General features: G+C 45.2%; 1 protein-coding gene across 1 annotated transcript in view; it reads left to right on the forward strand.

The window, feature by feature from the left end:
• LOC106583300 (retinoic acid receptor gamma-A) overlaps nt 1-19,967 on the forward strand; it is a 78,341-nt gene that overhangs the window by 16,303 nt on the left and 42,071 nt on the right. Inside the window, exon 2 of the mRNA XM_014167338.2 lies at nt 1,919-2,269. Within this exon, the coding sequence (XP_014022813.1) occupies nt 2,101-2,269 (169 nt within the window). The 5' untranslated portion in view covers nt 1,919-2,100. The remainder of the gene's footprint in view (nt 1-1,918; nt 2,270-19,967) is intronic.

The raw sequence follows: 19,967 nt of genomic DNA on the forward strand, positions 1-19,967 counted from the left end.
TCAGCAGAGTACCAAGCCAGAAATAATCAGACACCCATTTTTCAAGCCAGCATATAATGTCACCAAAACCCAGAAGACAGCTAAATGCAGCACTCACCTTTGATGATCTTCATCAGATGACAACCCTAGGACATTATGTTATACAATACATGCATGTTTTGTTCAATCAAGTTCATATTTATATCAAAAACCAGCTTTTTACATTAGCATGTGACGTTCAGAACTAGCATACCCCCGCAAACTTACGGGGAATTCGCTAACATTTTACTAAATTACTCACGATAAACGTTCACAAAAAGCATAACAATTATTTTAAGAATTATAGATACAGACCTCCTCTATGCACTCGATATGTCCGATTTTAAAATAGCTTTTGGTGAAAGCACATTTTGCAATATTCTAAGTACATAGCCCAGGCATCACGGGCTCGCTATTTAGACACCCGGCAAGTTTAGCACTCACCATAATCATATTTACTATTATAAAAATGTCATTACCTTTTGTTGTCTTCGTCAGAATGCACACCCAGGACGTCTACTTCAATAACAAATGTTGGTTTGGTCCAAAATAATCCATCGTTATATCCGAATAGCGGCGTTTTGTTCGATGCGTTCCAGACACTATCCGAAATAGTAAAGAAGTGTCGCGCGCTTGGCGCAATTCCTGACAATAAAATTCAAAGTATTCCATTGCCGTACGTCGAAGCATGTCAACCGCTGTTTAAAATCAATTTTTACGTCATTTTTCTCGTAGAAAAGCGATAATATTCCGACAGGGAATCTCCTTTTCGGCAAACAGAGGAAAAAATCCCCAAGGCGGGGGCGGTCGGGGTCACGCGCATAAGCTAGTGTCTCTTGATGGGCCACTTGAGAAAGGCGATAATGTGTTTCAGCCTGGGGCTGGAATGACGACATTCTGTTTTTTCCCGGGCTCTGAGAGCCTATGGAAGACGTGGGAAGTGTCACGTTAGAGCAGAGATCCTTAGTAAATGATAGAGATGGCAAAGAAGTTCCAGAAATGGTCAGACAGGCCACTTCCTGTAAAGGAATCTCTCAGGTTTTGACCTGCCATTTGAGTTCTGTTATACTCACAGACACCATTCAAACAGTTTTAGAAAATTTAGGGTGTTTTCTATCCATATGTAATAAGTATATGCATATTCTAGTTACTGAGTAGGAGTGGTAACCAGATTAAATCGGGTATGTTTTTTATCCAGCCGTGTCAATGCTGCCCCCTAGCCCTAACAGGTTAACACTTTTTTTGGTTACTAAATTATTCCATATGTGTTATTTCATAGTTTTGATGTCTTCACTATTATTCTACAATGTAGAAAATACAAATAAAGAAAACCCCTTAAATGAGTATGTGTTCTAAAACTTTTGACTGGTATTGTACGTTTAAAATGTTTGTAATTTAGCAGACACTCTTATCCAGAGTGACTTACAGGAGCAATTAGGGTGAAGTGCCTTGTTCAAGGGCACATCGACAGATCTTTCACCTAGTCGACTTGGGGATTCAATTTAGGTTACTGGCCCTTTTGGTTACTGGCCCAACGCTCTTAACCGCTCTGCTACCTGTCGCCCCTTAAGATCTTAATTTGAGCCAGTTTGCTACAGCAGGAAAATAATCCTGCAGCAACAGGAAATGTAAATTATTATGTGGATTATAATTAATGGACATTTTTGTATGGTTAGATTTTTTTTTTAAGGCAAATCAAGTCTGAAATTGCAAAGTGGAAATTAAAAACTTTAGAAGTCTTTTAATAGCTCAAATAAACTACAAGTTTGCATTTCCTGCAACAAAAGAGGGATCAAATTAAGATCCTACGTCTGTAGGTGGCTGTGTAGACTACTTAAGACTGTGTGCGATTAACAGACAGCCATTGTAACTAACCTCCTATTCTCATCTCTCCCTCTAGAGAGCCTGGATCTGAGGCAGCGTTGCACAGGCTTGGTGTCTCATCTGTGGGTCCCACCTCAGCTCATCACCCCTCCTTATCCCTTTCCTCTCCAGGCCCCCAGGACCAGCTCCAGTAAGACAACTGCCTAAGAGTGACAAGGGACCGGAACTATCCTGGACCAAAATTATCCTCTCAAGGCCATGGCAACCAACAGGGAACGGCAGGTGAGTCACATGACTGGCTTTTCACCTGCCGTTTACCCCTTCGCCTTCAACTCCATGAGGAGCCACTCACCTTTCGACCTGCTGGCCAATAGCAGCCTCTTTGGACGTTTTGGGGCGGACCTTCCGAAAGAAATGGCTGCATTGTGTAAGTACTGTTACTCATGTTTCATTTTCAATTCTACTTTTCATCTCTCCATCTTCAAGACATAATGTATACACACACCACATTAACATACTCAAAAATACACTCTTTTGTGATATGTTACTCAGTTACAACTCTTAATCTTGGGTTGGGGTGGTTTTAGGAGTGTACCATAGGCATTAAAAAGTGTAAAAAGCAAATTCCCCTCCCTTCACTTTTCTTTGTGAAAGAAATATAGAAGAGGGATGCCAAAAGAAAGATACAAAAACGGACATAGACAGAGAATTCTTTGTTGGGGTTCAGCATGTGGCATCGCTCTGTGATCATTACCCTACCCTAAAGAAAGAGAAGAAAAAGTAGAGAGAGAAAAACAATAAAGCCAGAGAGAAAGAGAGGGAGTGTAACTATAAGTGTAGAAAAGTGGCCCTTCCAGGAAAGCAGGGTTCCATGTGGTAAAGCAGGCGGGTGGCGGGGTGCGGGCGGGCGGTGGGTTGGCAGGGTACAGGCCCGGGGCCAGCCTGGCCTCTCTCTGGTCTGGGATACCAGAAGGCAGAACAAGGGCCCCTTTATAACATAGCACTGCACACAGAGGTGAATCAAATTAAAACATGAGAGAGAGTCTGACACACACACATATCCAGCAGTCCCAATATACAGTCATTTCCTTGCCCCTGTTTTGTCCAGCAGACATTTAAAAGACATAGAGCTGTGTGAGTATGAGCAGTAGAAATATGTCCCTGCCTGCTCTGTTATAAGTGCCCTGGCTCTGACTCTAACCACATGAAACACACAGGCATCAATACAGCAGGAATGAGGCCTGGAGAGGAACTCAGATCAATGACAGATGGATGCTGAGGCACTGCTGGAGAGAACAAAGAAAAATGTACCACTACTACAACGTTTTACTGGACAAAGTTTTAGAGTAAGTTGCAATGGACTTGGAATAATGAGTCCCGTTAACTCATATGGTTTGAGAAAACCAATTGCCTTGAACTGTTTGAGTTTAAAGCTTAAAAGGTTGGGTATTCTGTACTGATTAACATTTGAGTTAGTTCACCACGCATCATTGTTGACAGTACTTAAATACCAACTGGTAGAACTTGAAACTATTGAGTTAAGTTAATTACATTTCATAATAGTACCCAGAGTTTTTCTTGGTGAGGGTGGAGGGTCAGGAAAACTACCTAACTATACAATATAACTATTGAATAGTACTGCAATAGTGCTTACAATGATCAGGCCATTGACCATAAACTTACATCCAAAATGACTTATATCCATTCCGTACTAAGATGTTTTCCCGCCAACTTTGTCATACCGCCAACTTTTTTCCATCTTTTCTTTATATCTGAAAGTTTCGGTATCAAAGCCAAAACTTTTATTTCCACCAAACAACCTAGTAATCATTTTATTGATTTATCAAAGTATTTGATTTAGTTGATCATTTTATCTTACTAGGAAAACTTCAAAACATTGGTTTCACTAACAGAACGGCGGCAGGTAGCGTAGTGGTTAGAGCGTTGGACTAGTAACCAAAAGGTTGCAAGATCAAATCCCCGAGCTGACAAGGTAAAAATCTATTGTTCTGCCCCTGAACAAGGCAGTTCCTAGGCTGTCATTAAAAATAAGAATTTGTTCTTAACTGACTTGCCTAGTTAAAATAAGAAAATCACAACCTTGAACTCAGTAGAGTTGTGGCTCAGTATTGGCCCACCTTCTTTTCTGATATAAGCAACTATCCAAGATGATTTTAACACTTTACAAAAATTGTTTCTACCAAATAATTTGGTTTTAAATCCAACAAAGTCATATATCATACTGTTTGGTACACGCCAACGAAAAAACTTCACAACTGACTTTTTCAAAATTCATGCAGGTGTTTGAAAGTGTTGATTGTTTGAAATATCTGGGTTTTAAGATACATTCTGAATTATTTTTTGGAAAGCATATTGATTATATTAGAAAAAAAATTAACTATAAGCTTGGATTACTATACAGATCTAAGATTTTTTTTTTTTTTACTGTATCCATTGTAAAGACCTTAATATCCCAACTGCTAGGATCCTATCCTAGACTACAGTGACATAATCTATCAAAACACAACAAAGACCTTACTTTACCAATTATATGTAATTTATAACAATCTTTCGCATTCATTCTTGGATGCCATTATAAGACACACAATTGCATAATGTCTGAATCAGTAAATTGGCTGTCACTCCCAAACAGAAGACAACTGCATTGGTACCAATGTATTTTTTTAATGTATCAACTGTAGCTTATATACTGTATTATTAAGGAACACCTAACTTTACAAGACTCACACTACTCCTTTCGACAACAGCAGCAATTACAAATTCCAAGGGTGCATCAGGCTCTCCCAGCCTCATATCAGAATTAGAAGTTCATCCATGTTTCTCAAACGTCAAATTTCTAAGTTGTTCCGTATGCGTTTGGTTACTTCTATGTATAGTTTCAAGGTTAAGTTTACACATTTACTCCAAATTCTTAAGGTTAGGTATTAACTATGAATGGTTAAGGTAAGGGTTAAGGTTAGGGAAAGGCTTGATACATAAATATCAAAAACAACTTTCTACCCAAGTCCACAATTACATCTTTATTTATGGTGTTTTTATTATTATTATTCCATTGTTATTATTATTAGACAGTAGCTGCTATATTATTCTTGTTACTACTGTTTGGTACACAGTACCAAACACTTCATTTGGACACTTGAAAATGAGAATTAAAGAGATTTCATCCTACTAAATTTCTAATAAATAAAATAATAATTTTGGTAAAGTGCTGATTACTGCTTAATAAGAAATGCAGCCATAATGCTGAGGCGGCTTGTCACCATTTTGATTGGGACAGCACCGTTTTGATTGGGACAGCGCCATCACGCTGCTTTGAGACAGGCGTGGGGACTCGTCTTGATGAATCAATAAATATCAAAACATTTTATCCCCTGCATCTTCATTTGGATATTGGTTAGGCTACAATTAGGCTGGGAAAACCTTAGCTAAGTTGAGGTTACGAAAAAAGATTGCGGTCAGAGTGCAGTATAACTGTAGTACACTAATATAACAGTAGTTGGAGTGCAGAATAACTGTAGTACACTAATATAACTGTAGTTAGAGTGCAGTATAACTGTAGTACACTAATATAACTGTAGTCAGAGTGCAGTATAACTGTAGTACACTAATATAACTGTAGTCAGAGTGCAGTATAACTGTAGTACACTAATATAACTGTAGTTAGAATGCAGTATAACTGTAGCACACTAATATAACTATAGTTAGCGTGCAGTACAACTGTAGTTCACTAATATAGCTGTATTTAGAGTTCAGTATAACCACAGTATGCTTCACTCTAACCGTGCTTCTACACCTGCATTGCTTGCTGTTTGGGGTTTTAGGCTGGGTTTCTGTACAGCACTTTGTGACATCAGCTGACGTAAGAAGGGCTTTATAAATACATTTGATTGAAATACTACGTACAAAATAACACAGTTTGTTTCAATGCAGTAATTTTTCAGTGTAACTGCAGTTATAGTGCAGTACACTGCAGTTATTCTGCAATTACTGCGTCCAAAATACCACAGTCAACTTTGGTTACTGAACTTTTACTGCAGTTGCAAAACTGCAATCTTTTTTTGTGATTTTGTTTCACAGAATCTCCGTCTGTATAGGCTATTTGGTGAATTGGTTTCTGGCTGGGCCAGTAAGTGGAGGTGGTATAGCTCATCTATCACTGATCAGAAACATTTAGCATGCTATAATGTAGCCTAAAGGCAATTCCAAAAGCCAGCGGAGTTTGTGAAATATGAATGAGACTCACATACTTTTGAAAATAGGATTGCTATTATTTTCTATCGGTATCATGATGAAGATAACAGTCTACGCCTGCTCCCTAAACATAGATGAAACGTGGATAAAAAAAGCATGGGCTTGGGCTCAAAGTATCAGATTTTACATGACAGCGGTTCCACACATTCCCGGTGACACAAGATGTGTGTGTGAAAAATTTGTTGTGTTTTATTCTGTTAAATTCTTGCAATAAAATATACAGTTGAAGTCGGAAGTTTACATACACCTTAGCCAAATACATTTAAACTCCGTTTTTCACAATTCCTGAAATTTAATCCTAGTAAAAATTCCCTGTTTTAGGTCAGTTAGGATCACCACTTTATTTTAAGAATGTGAAATGTCAGAATAATATAATAATTTAAATTTGATTTATTTCAGCTTTTATTTCTGTCATCACATTCCCAGTGGGTCAGAAGTTTACATACACTCAATAAGTATTTGTTAGCATTGCCTTTAAATTGTTTAACTTGGGGCAAACATTTCGGGTAGCCTTCCACAAGCTTCCCACAATAAGTTGGGTGAATTTTGGCCCATTCCTCCTGACAGAGCTGGTGTAACTGAGTCAGGTTTGTAGGCCTCCTTGCTCGCATACGCTTTTTCAGTTCTGCCCACAAATTTTCTATGTGATTGACGTCAGGGCTTTGTGATGGCCACTACAATACCTTGACTATGTTGTTCTTAAGCCATTTTGCCACAACTTTGGAAGTATGCTTGGGGTCATTGTCCATTTGGAAGACCCATTTGCGACCAAGTTTTAACTTCCTGACTGATGTCTTGAGATGTTGCTTCAATATATCCACATACTTTTCCTACCTCATGATGCCATCTATTTTGTGAAGTGCACCAGTCCCTCTTGCAGCAATGCACCCCCACAACATGATGCTGCCACCCCAGTGCTTCACGGTTGGGATGGTGTTTTTCGGCTTGCAAGCATCCCCCTTTTTCCTCCAAACATAACGATGGTCATTACGGCCAAACAGTTCTATTTTTGGTTCATCAGACCAGAGGACAGTTGCAAACCTTTTTTGGAGCAGTGGCTTCTTCCTTGCTGAGCGGCCTTTCAGGTTATGTCGATATAGGACTCGTTTTACTGTGAATATAGATACTTTTGTACCTGTTTCCTCCAGCATCTTCACAAGGTTCTTTGCTGTTGTTCTGGGATTGATTTGCAGTTTTCGCACAAAAGTACGTTCATCTCCAGGAGACAGAACGCATCTCCTTCCTGAGCGGTATGACGGCTGCGTTGTCCCATGGTGTTTATACTTGCGTACTATTGTTTGTACAGATGAATGTGGTACCTTCAGGCGTTTGGAAATTGCTCCCAAGGATGATCCAGGTCTTGGCTGATTTCTTTTGATTTTCCCATGATGTCAAGCAAAGAGGCACTGAGTTTGAAGGTATGCCTTGAAATACATCCAAAGGTACACCTCCAATTGACTCAAATGATGTCAATTAGCCTATCAGAAGCTTCTAAAGCCATGACATCATTTTCTGGAATTATCCAAGCTGTTTAAAGGCACAGTCAACTTAGTGTATGTAAACTTCTGACCCACTGGGGTTGTGATACAGTTAATTATAAGGGAAATTATCTGTCTGTAAACAATTGTTGAAAAAATTGCTTGTGTCATGTACAAAGTAGATGTCCTAACCGACTTGCCAAAACTATAGTTTGTTCACAAGAAATTTGTGGAGTGGTTGAAAAACTAGTTTTAATGACTTCAACCTAAGTGTATGTAAACTTCTGACTTCAACTGTATGTGTGTTGATTGTGATCGGGTAGGTGTGTCTTGTCTGTTTAATGAACAAGTTAACAAACCATTGATATACTTTGGATGATGCTGTACTATTCTTTTGAAAATAAATGTTATTAGTATTGTATTGTTTCTTATTTATATTTGATGTTGTATATTCTCAATGGATTTATTAAAATTGACGCCCACCCACATCTGCAACCCACAACTACAACCCTCCCCAGCATGCCGGCATGCTCACGGGAGGTATAAAAGGTGTATGCAGGTAAGAATGTGGCAAAAATGGGCCTGTTTGTAAGGGGGTCATGTAAACATTGCCCAATTTTTTTTACAGGCTAAATATCATAAATCCTATATGACAGCAGTAATCCATTAGCCAACCCTCCAATTCAGTGTAGTGATGATAAAACTGTAAAACTCAAAATCCTGATTCCCACTCTGCTCTCCCTGTCCTCCATGTCCAATCTTGTCTGTTCTCCTTGCCAGGCTTTTGCATGTCAATCACTCCTCTCTCCCTCCTCCTCTCCTTCCTTCCTCCCTGCCTCCCTCCCTCCCTCCTTATACTCACTTAATCCTCTAGGGATTTGAGGAAGAGGCAGAGCGCAGTAGAGAAGACTCCCCACTAATCCCTCTGGCTGAGCCAGGGCTGGGGAGGAATCTGACAACACATCCTGCCTGGAGAACGCACACTCACACACACAGACACTAACAGACGTGTACACACACACATGCATGCAAGCACCCACTGACAGATGCACACACAGATAGACGAGCACAGTAACAGACGCACACACACACAGACACTGAATGACAGGGGTACGCACACACACACACGTATAGACAGATAAGTTGGTGCAGTCTCCCATATCTGTTATGCTGGTATCATGTTTAGAAATACCTGTTGAGCACACAGTGTCATTCATAGAGATAGCTCTCAGCGTATAGTGTATGTGTGCTTTTGTGTGTACGTTTGTGTGTGCTTTTGTGTGTGTCCTGAGCTACCAGGGAGATGATCAACTAATCTGGTCACAGTGGCTGTTATCTGTAAATCTCTGCCATTATCTGGAGTCTTCAGTCCAAACGGTAGGGAGTCCATTAGCACAATTTAGTACCTGATAACATCTCGGCTCTACCCCTCACAGAGAGAAAGAGAGAGCGGGGGGGGGGGATAGGGGGATAGGGGGGAGATAGGGAGAGGCGGAGAAGAGATAGGGAGACAGAGAGAGGTACAGAGAAATGGAGAAAGAGAGAAATAGAGCAGGAGGGAATGAAAGAGAGAGGGAGAGCAAAATACAGTTCAAGTGAGAGAGGGAGAGAAAGAGAGGGAGGGAGAGAAGTGATGCAGAACTAAAGCATCCCCAGTCAGTCAGTCAGTCACTCAGTCGCCATAAGAGACAATAAACCTAGCTGTGGTCATACTCCACTGCTCCAGAGCCCTGGGCTGGTGTCATGTGTACACAGCTCTGGAGTCAAGAGGAAGTCCTGGCTGCTTATTTTTTTCAGTTAGGGTTATGTTGGTAAAATTGTATTTGAACGTATAGCCCTAGAAAAATACAAAGACTGTAGTAAGATATTTTAATGTGGTCTCAGGGCAATTTGTATTATTCTGTATGAAAATCTGTGACACTCCATTTAGTATGATATTAAGATCAAGATTAAGATCACTTTACAAGGTCTGTAACAACGGTAAATGTAATAACACCTGTAGGCTAAATGTAATCACTTTTTTATTTGTAATAACTTTTCAATGATATATGTAATAAACCTGGTAAATGTAATAACTTGCTGGTAACCGTATTAAATGTTGAACGGTAAAAGTAATAACTTTTTACACTAAATGTAATTAACCAGTGGTTATTACATTAACCTGTGAATAACAACGTTTTTTATGAATAATGTAATAACTTCAACCAATTATGTAAAAACATACCAATGTTTTTATGTATCACTTCGCTCAATTAGATGCACATACCACCACCCACTGCCAAATAGGCCTACAACTCAAACAAACTCATGCACATCATACAGGAATACTTACACATAGATACTCACAAGCACACATTGAAATGTACACACACAGACACACACACACAGACACACACACACACACACACACACACACACACACACACACACACACACACACACACACACACACACACACACACACACACACACACACACACACACACACACACACACACACACACACACACACACACACCAGCCAGGTCACCTGGAATACAAGTCAGTATTCAACATCCATCCATGTCTGAGGATGTCAGGAGATGACATGGAAACCAGCCACTAGGGGCAACAGTGAGTGCTGTTACCTTCAAGTAGGTTTCAGTTTTGTTATGGTGTTGTGGACAGGGATGGTGGATGGGGGTAAGCATCTGCCTCTGATTGCAAGGTCGAATCCAGCGATAGAAAGTTGTTTTTAAGATTTTTGTTTTAAGCCTATCCCAAAACTTAACCCTTACCTTAACCATTTGGAGTTAATGCCTAACCTTAAGATTTCAGAGTTAATGCTGAAACTTAACCCTAACCTTAATTAACATTTGGAGATAATGCTGAAACTTAACCCTAACCTTAACATTTGGAGATAATGCTGAAACTTAACCTTAAACACTTCGAAATTTGACGTAGAAATCTGACATTTGAGAAACATGGATGAACGTCTACTGACGTGAGACTGTGAGAGCTAGTTGCATACACACACACACATTGATAGACCAGTGTGAAAGCGACAACATAGATTAATTAATTATAGCGCGTATGGGAAATTAGAGCTTCTGATGTGATCAAAGCAAAAAGTAAGAGAGAGAGTAAACATTATTGTTTCTAGTTGATGTTAGTAACAAGTAAACTGTCCTTGCTTCGCATTAGTTCAAAAGATTGACTAGTGACTGAAGTGACCGGCTGGGAGCTGTGGGGGAGAGCTGGGCAGATCAGCTCAATCAGACCACACAACTGGAAGATGTCAATTCTGGAAACAGGAGACAAAGAGATGTGAGACATTGGTTTGACTCTGGACACATGAAAGGTTGGATGTATATGAAGGGTACGGGGAAACAGAAGACGAACAGCAAAGGGGATAATAATCTTGGAGATGGGAAATGGGCCGATAAACCGGGGGAAGGGGCAGATCCCGGGTGAATAGCCATACCTTCTGCCTGAGACTATACCGGGGGAGCCGGGGTCCGATGGCGATCAGCTTGTCGTCCATACCTGGAAGTGCTCTTGAGGGGGGCAGACCGGGCTCTCCTCCAGGTACAACGACAGCGGCAGACAAACATCTGGGCAGAAGGACGCCGACCTCTTCCTCCTGCTCAGGGAGGAAGGACGCCGACCTCTTCCTCCTGACACCCCAGGGAACACTCAAACGGAGATAGACCTGTGGCAGAGCAGGGAAGGGTGTTGCGGGCGTACTCGACCCACACCAGCTGCTGGCTCCAGGAGGTGGGGTTGGTGGAGACCAGGCAGCGCAGAGTAATCTCAAGATCCTGGTTGGCTCGCTCTGACTGGCCATTGGACTGGGGGTGGAACCCAGACGACAGGCTGGCCGATGACCCAATGAGGGCGCAGAATGCCTTCCAGAACCGGGACGAGAACTGAGGTCCCCGGTCGGAGACCATGTCCATGGGCAGTCCATGGACCCGGAAGACGTGCTGCACCATGAGCTGGGCCGTCTCCTTGGCCGAGGGTAGTTTGGGGAAAGGAATGAAGTGAGCGGCCTTAGAAAACCGGTCAACCACAATCAGGATGGCAGTGTTGCCCTCAGACAGGGGGAGATCCAATACTAAAATTCAGGGATATGTGGGACCAGGGATGGAGAGGGACAGGCAGTGATTGCAGAAGACCAGCCAGAGCTTGCCGAGGAGTCTTATTCTGAGCACAGACTGTGCAGGTGGAGACAAACGCGCCTTCATCCAAAAGCGTTGTCGCACGAAGGCCAGGATTCAACGGGAGCCTGGGTGGCAGGCAAGCCTGGAGGAATGGGCCCACTCCAGGGCCTCGGAGCGGACAGCATCAGGCACAAACATCCGATTATCCGGGCCCCGCCTCAGGGTTCGACTGGGACCGCTGCGCCTCCCGGACCTGTTTCCCTATACCCTAGTTGAGTGCCGTCACCAGGCACGAGGTGGGAGGATGGTCTCGGGCTCCGGGGGGGTACCCGTGGGGCTATAGCGGTGGGACAGTGCATCCGGCTTGACATTCTTGGATCCCGGCCGGTACGAGAGGGAGAAGTTGAACCGTGTGAACAGCAGGGCCCATCTGGCTTGCCTTGAGTTGAGGCACTTGGCGGTGCGGAGAAACTCCAGGTTCTTGCGGTCAGTCCACACAATGAATGGGTGTTCCGCCCCCTCCAGCCAGTGCCTCCATTCCTCTAACACCATATTCACCGCGAGAAGCTCACGATTCCCCACGTAGTTCTTTTCCGTGGCGTTGAGGTAGTGGGAGAAGAAGGCACAGGGATGTAGCTTGAGGTCCAGGGCAGAGTGCTGGGACAGGACCGCCCCCACTCCGACATCAGAAGCATCGGCCTAACCCACGAACTGATGAGAAGGGACCGGATGAACCAAGATGGGAGCTGTGGTGAAGCAATGTCTGAGGTCCTGGAACGCCCGGTCAGCAGCTGGAGACCACATGAACAGAACCTTAGGCGAGGTGAGTGCGGACAGGGGGATGTCAGGGTGCTGTAACCCCGGATAAAGCAGCAATAGAAGGTGATCAATGCATGGGCACAGGGTCTTGTCCTTATCCACAAAAAAAGAACCCTGTGCCGGCGGGGGAAGAAGAAGAACGGATGAATCCTGCAGCAAGGGAGTCCCCAATCTAGGTCCCCAATGCCTTGGTCTCTGGCCCCGACAGAGAGTACAGTCGTCCCCGGGGTGGAGTCATGTCAGGGAGAAGGTCAATCCTGCAGTCATAAGGTCGGTGCGGCAGGAGCAAAGTGGCCCAGGCCTTGCTGAACACATCCCAGAGGTCCTGGTACTCCGCAGGAATGGCGGAGAGGTCCGGGACACCTTCCGAGCTCCCAGGAAGACGTCCCGGGGCAGGTTGTGCTGACTTCAGGCAATGGGCGTGGCAGTATGGGCTCCAGCCCATGATGGCACCAGTAGACCAGTTAATGAGGGGATTGTGTCGCTGGAGCCAGGATAATCCCAATACCACAGGAATCAGAGGGGACTTGATAAACAGGAACTGGATAGCCTCGCTGTGGTTCCCTGACATACGTAGATTGATAGGAGTGGTGTTGTGGATGACTCGGCCTATAGAGCACCCGTCCAGCACTCTAACGTCCATGGGAATGGAGAGGGACTGAGTGGGGATGTTCAGCTCAGACGCCAGGGTAGCGTCCAAAAAGCTCTCGTCGGCCCCAGAGTCAATGAGAACCCGGTGAGATTTGGACTGGTCTCCCCACAGCAGAATGACATGAAAAGGGGTGCGAGCAAGGGAAGCCAGGATGGCTCAAACAGCATACGCCGGGGCCCCCTCGATGTCCAGAGGGTGTGGAGGAACCTCCCGCACCTCAGACTCCTAGAGTGGACCAGCCACCACCGGCCTGAGGAGAGACACATGGAACAAGGGATTAATACGGTAATCTGGAGGAAGCTGTAACCTGTTACATACCTCGTTCAGTCTCCTCAGGACTTTGAATGGCCCCACAAACCGCGGACCCAGCTTCCGGCAGGGCAGGTGGAGGGGCAGGTTTTGGGTCGAGAGTCAGACCCGGTCCCCCGGTGTGAACACCGGGGCCTCACTGTGGTGGCGGTTGTCGCTCGCCTTCTGCCACCTCACGGCCCGTTGCAGATGCACATGAGCGGCGTCCCACGTCTCCTCAGAGCGCTTAAACCATTCGTCCACCGCAGGAGCTTCGTTCTAGCTCTGATGCCAAGGTGCCAGAACCGGCTGATACCCCAATACGCACTGGAAAGGGGAGAGGTTAGTGGAGGAGTGTCAGAGTGAGTTTTGGGCCATCTCTGCCCAGGGGATGTACGCCGCCCACTCTCCCAGCCGGTCCTGACAATATGACCGCAGAAACCTACCCACATCCTGGTTTACTCTCTCCACCTGCCCGTTACTCTCGGGTGAAAACCTGAGGTGAGGCTGACCGAGACCCCAGACGTTCCATGAACGCACTCCATACTCTGGACGTGAACTGGGGACCCCAATCAGAGACTATGTCCTCAGGCACCCCGTAGTGCCGGAAGACGTGAGTGAACAGGGCCTCCGCTTTCTCTAGGGCCGTAGGGAGACCGGGCAAAGGGAGGAGACGGCAGGACTTAGAAAACCGATCCACAACGACCAGGATCGTGGTGTTGCCCTGTGAGGGAGGAAGATCCGTCAGGAAGTCCACCGACAAGTACGACCACGGCCGTTGTGGAACGGGGAGGGGTTGTAACTTCCCTCTGGGCAGGTGCCTGGGAGCCTTGCACTGGGCGCACACCGAGCAGGAGGAAACATAAACCCTCACGTCCTTGGCCAAAGTGGACCATCAGTACTTCCCACTAAGGCAACGCACCGTCCGACTGATGCCAGGATGACCAGAGGAGGGTGACATGTGGGCCCAATAGATCAATCGGTCGTGGACAGCAGACGGAACGTACAGACGCCCAGCTGGACACTGGGGAGGAGTGAACTCTGTGCGTGACACCCGCTCGATGTCCGCGTCCAACTCCCTCACCACCAGTGTCACCAGGCAAGAGGCCGGAAGTATGTGAGTGTGATCCATGGACCGCTCCTCTGTGTCATACATCCGGGACAGTGCGTTTGCCTTAGCGTTCTGGGAACCTGGTCTGTAGGGCAGAGTGAAAACCAAATGGATAAAGAACGTGGCCCACCTTGCCTGGCGAGGGTTTAGTCTCCTCGCCGCCCGGATGTACTCCAGATTGCGGTGGTCAGTCCAGATGAGAAAGGGGTGTTTAGCCCCCTCAAGCCAATGTCTCCACGCCTTCAGAGCCTTGACAACAGCCAACAGCGCCCGGTCCCCCACATCATAGTTTCGCTCCACCGGGCTGAGCTTCTTTGAAAAGAAAGCACAGGGGCGGAGCTTTGGTGGTGTGCCCAAGCTCTGAGAGAGCACGGCTCCTATCCCAGCCTCAGACGCATCCACCTCCACAATGAACGCCAAAGAGGGATCCGGATGAGCCAGCACGGGAGCCGAGGTAAACAGTGCCTTCAGGTGACCAAAAGCCCTGTCCGCCTCAGCCGACCACCGCAGTCGCACCGGTCCCCCCTTCAGCAGTGAGGTAATGGGAGCCGCTACCTGACCAAAACCCTGAATAAACCTCCGGTAGTAGTTGGCAAACCCTAGAAACCGCTGCACATCCTTTACCGTGGTGGGAGTCGGCTAATTATGCGCGGCTGAAATGCGGTCACTCTCCATCTCCACTCCTGAAGTGGAAATGTGGTACCCTAGGAAGGAGACGGACTGTTGGAAGAACAGACATTTCTCAGCCTTGACGTACAGGTCATGTTCCAACAGTCTACCAAGCACCCTGCGCACCAGGGACACAGGCTCGGTGCGTGTAACGGAGTATATCAGAATGTCGTCGATATACACCACTACACCCTGCCCGTGCAGGTTCCGGAAAATCTCATCAACAAAGGCCTGGAAGACTGATGGAGCATTCATCAACTTGTATGGCATGACGAGGTACTCATAGTGCCCTGAGGTGGTACTAAGTGCCGTATTCCACTCATCCCCCTCCCAGATACGCACCAGGTTGTAAGTGCTCCTCAGATCCAATTTTGTGACGAAGCGCACCCCGTGCATTGACTCGAATGCACTGGCGATAAGAGGCAGCGGGTAGCTGTACCTCACAGTGATCTGATTGATACCCCGATAGTCAATACACAGGCGCAGACCTCCATCCTTCTTCTTCACAAAAAATAAACTCGAGGAGGCAGGTGAAGTGGAGGGCCGAATGTATCCCTGCCCCAGGGATTCGGAGACATGTGTTTCCATAGCCGCCGTCTCCTCCTGTGACAGAGGATACATGTGACTCCTGGGAAGTGCTGCGTCTACCAGGAGATTTATCGCACAATCCCCCCGTCGATGAGGTGGTAATTGAGTCGCCTTCTTCTTACAGAAGGCGAGAGCCAAATCGGAATATTCTGAGGGGATGCGCACGGTGGAGACCTGGTCTGAACTTTTTACCGTAGTTGCACCGATGGAAACCCCTACACACCTCCCTGAGCACTCTCATGACCACCCCTTGAGAGCCCTCTGTTGCCACGAAATAGTGGAGTCGTGACAGGCCAACCAGGGTAGGCGCAGCACCACAGAAAACGCAGGAGAATCAATAAGGAAGAGACTGATTCTCTCCTTGTGACCCTCCTGCGTTACCATGTCTAGTGGAGCGGTGGCCTCCCTAATCAGCCCTGACCCCAATGGTTGACTATCTAGGGCGTGCACAGGGAAGGGCATATCCACAGGAACAAGGGGAATCCCTAAACTATGGGCAAAAGAACGGTCAATAAAATTCCCAGCTGTGCCTGAATATGTGAGAGCCTTATGCTGGGAATGCGGGTAAAACTCAGGAAATTTGATCAACACATACATGTGAGCAACAGCTCTGGGTGAGCCTGGTGCCGACTCACCTGGGGTGACACGATTGTGCCCTGCCTGCTGTCTCGACTCCCTGAGGAACCCCCCCAGCACTGACCAGCAGTGTGCCCTCTGGTCAGTGCTGCGCAAACTGCACCGGTAGTGATCGATCAGGGCCCTGTCGTTCCATCCCGCGCTGGCGGCCAGGGTCCGGAAGTCCAATGCAAAATCCTGCGCGCTCCTCGTCCCCTGCCTCAGGTGGAACAGTCGTTCACCCGCTGCTCGACCCTCAGGCGGGTGGTCGAAAACTGAACTCTGTGTAATGGTCCAACGCCGCGTCTCCCTCACTCCATATGGCGTTGGCCCACTCCAGGGCTTTGCCTGAGAGGCAGGAGACGAGGGCAGACATGCTCTCACGTCCCAAAGGAGCCAGGTGGACGGTCGCCAGGTAGAGCTCCAGCTGTAGTAGGAATCCCTGGCATCCTGCAGCCGTCCCATCATACTCCCCCGGGAGCGCGAGCCGAATCCCGCTGGGACTGGGTGAAGGAGCAGCTCTTCACAGTGGGGTGGACGGTAGTGGGGCTGGTGGAGGCGCTGGAAATCCTCCTCCTCTCTCCCAACGATCCATCGTCTGCAGCACGCGATCCATGGCGGTGCCCAGACATTGCAACACGGTCGCGTGCTGCTGGACGCGCTCTTCTACCGCCACAGGGAAGGCGTCTGCTCCTGCTGACTCCATTCGTTCAGGTGAGTGATTCTGTAATCGGCCTGTTTGTAGCTGGTGTGGAGGAGTCAGGCGCAGGACAGCAGATGTGAGTAAGGAACGATATATACTCAAGGAATCAATAAATAAAACACAATAAACCAGCCCACAATAACGGACCGTATACATACATATAATCACTCACAAAAACCATGGGGGAACAGAGGGTTAAATAATGAACAAGTAATTGGGGGATTGAAACCAGGTGTGTAAAACAAAGACAAAACAAATGGAAAATGAAAAGTGGATCTGCGATGGCTAGAAGGCCGGTGACGTCGACCGCCGAATGCCGCCCAAACAAGGAGAGGGACCGACTTCGGCGGAAGTCGTGACACTGACATATGGAATTGTTTTAAGATGATCATTTAGCTATTTGATTTAGAATTTTAGGATGCCTTTAGGTATGCACAAAATATATACAAAATATTTGGTAAAACACTACTAAAGCCCATAGAAACACATTGAAAAATACATTCATGAATGGCAAAAAGGACAGTCAAAAGATTAGTCTTATGAAACATATATTTAATCCCTTTTTTGGGTAGGCACAAACTACCATCATACTTCGATTACTTTTTTTAAAACCGGTACTAGTTACCTTCATATGAGTCCCGTGACATTTGTGGGGGTCGTAGAGCAAAACGGAGAACACATTCATGTTCGTGAGAATCTCCCCTTTCCACAGTCCCATTAGTTTGTAGCACAAACAGTGCAGATGCTACCAAACAGAAGTTGCCACATTGACAGTACCGACTTCAGACGAGTCTCCTGACACTTGTGGCAGTCGTAGAGCAAAACACCATCGTGTTCGTGAGAGTCTTCCCTTTCCATATAGTGGTTTGTACATCAAACCGTTCGGAAGCTACAGACGTTTACCTGAGAATACCAATTTTCGGGATGTCTCATGGTCTAACAAACACTGCTCTAGCTTTGCCACCTTTCACAGCAGGTGCGGAAGTGCGACACTGGCGGATGCGGTGGATTGAGACTCATCTAATGCAAAAACAGATATCTCTAGCTTAAATTGACAGATTTTGATGGGAATTTTTCTATAATGTAACTTAGATTGATACACCGGGGGACTTGAGGACAGACGTTCCGCTAGCGGAACACCTCGCCAAATATCCAATGGTAGAGCGTGGCGCGAAATACAAAAACCTTAAAAATGCTATAACTTCAATATCTCAAACAAATGACTATTTTACACCATTTGAAAGATAAGACTCTCGTTAATCCAACCACATTGTCCGATTTCAAAAAGGCTTTACAGCGAAAGCAAAACATTAGATTATGTCAGGAGAGTACCCAGCCAAAAATAATCACACAGCCATTTTCAAAGCAAGCATATATGTCACAAAAACCCAAACCACAGCTAAATGCAGCACTAACCTTTGATGATCTTCATCAGATGACACTCCTAGGACATTATGTTATGCAATACATGCATGTTTTGTTCAATCAAGTTCATATTTATATAAAAAAAACAGCTTTTTAAATTAGCATGTGATGTTCAGAACTAGCATTCCCACCCAAAACTTCCGGTGAATTTACTAAATTACTCATCATAAACGTTGACAAAATACATAACAATTATTTTAAGAATTATAGATACAGAACTCCTTTATGCAATCGCTAAGTCAGATTTTAAAATAGCTTTTCGGCGAAAGCACATTTTGCAATACTCTGAGTACATAGCTCAGCCATCACAGGCTAGCTATTCAGACACCCGCCAACTTCGGGGCTCACTAAACTCAGAATTACTATTCGAAAAATGTGATTACCTTTGCTGTTCTTCGTCAGAATGCACTCCCAGGACTTCTACTTCAACAACAAATGTTGTTTTTGTTCCAAATAATCCATAGTTATATCCAAATACCTCCGTTTTGATCGTATTTTCAGGTCACTATCCAAAGGGTAACGCGCGAGCGTATTTCGTGACAAAAAAATTCAAAATGTTCCATTACCGTACATGTCAAACGCTGTTTAAAATCAATTTTATGCTATTTTTCTCGTAAAATAGCGATAATATTCCAACCGGACAATGTTGTATTCATTCAAAGACGAAAAGAAAAAATGGCGAGGTCTCGTGAATGCACATCTCCAGTCTTTCTGTCACCAGGCAGTCCACTGACAAACTGTGCTGCTGTTATCTGCCCAGAGACAGGAGACACTTCAAAAGTGTAGAAAGTGTCACGTAACAGCTCAGCTACTGTAATTTCGATAGAGATGCAACAGAAGGACTACAAACTGTCAGACAGGCCACTTCCTGCTTGGAATCTTCTCAGGTTTTTGCCTGCCATATGAGTTCTGTTATACTCACAGACACCATTCAAACAGTTTTAGAAACGTTAGAGTGTTTTCTATCCAAATCTACTAATTATATGCATATTCTAGTTTCTGGTCAAGAGTAGTAAACAGATTAAATCGGGTACGTTTTTTTCACCCGGCCGTGAAAATACTGCCCCCTATCCACAACAGGTGGGACCTTATGGAACGTCGCCAAATGTCCTCAGGAAGTTCCCTGTTTAATGGGTTACTGCTCAATGCATGTACAGTATGTGCATGTATTCTGTTTATATTATGTGGATTCGCAAATTCTTTGTTGATATATTCTGTCTGTATATTATGTATATTGTCTATATTCACTAGTTAACCTAATCAAATTCCGGGTGTATGTAAATGTTCTTTGCGAATAAAGGTGATTCTGATTCGGAATGTTATTGAACATCATAACTTATTTATTTAATGCTTCATATGGCTT

This window comes from Salmo salar, chromosome ssa22 (assembly GCF_905237065.1).
Source record: "Salmo salar chromosome ssa22, Ssal_v3.1, whole genome shotgun sequence".
NCBI lineage: Eukaryota > Metazoa > Chordata > Actinopteri > Salmoniformes > Salmonidae > Salmo > Salmo salar.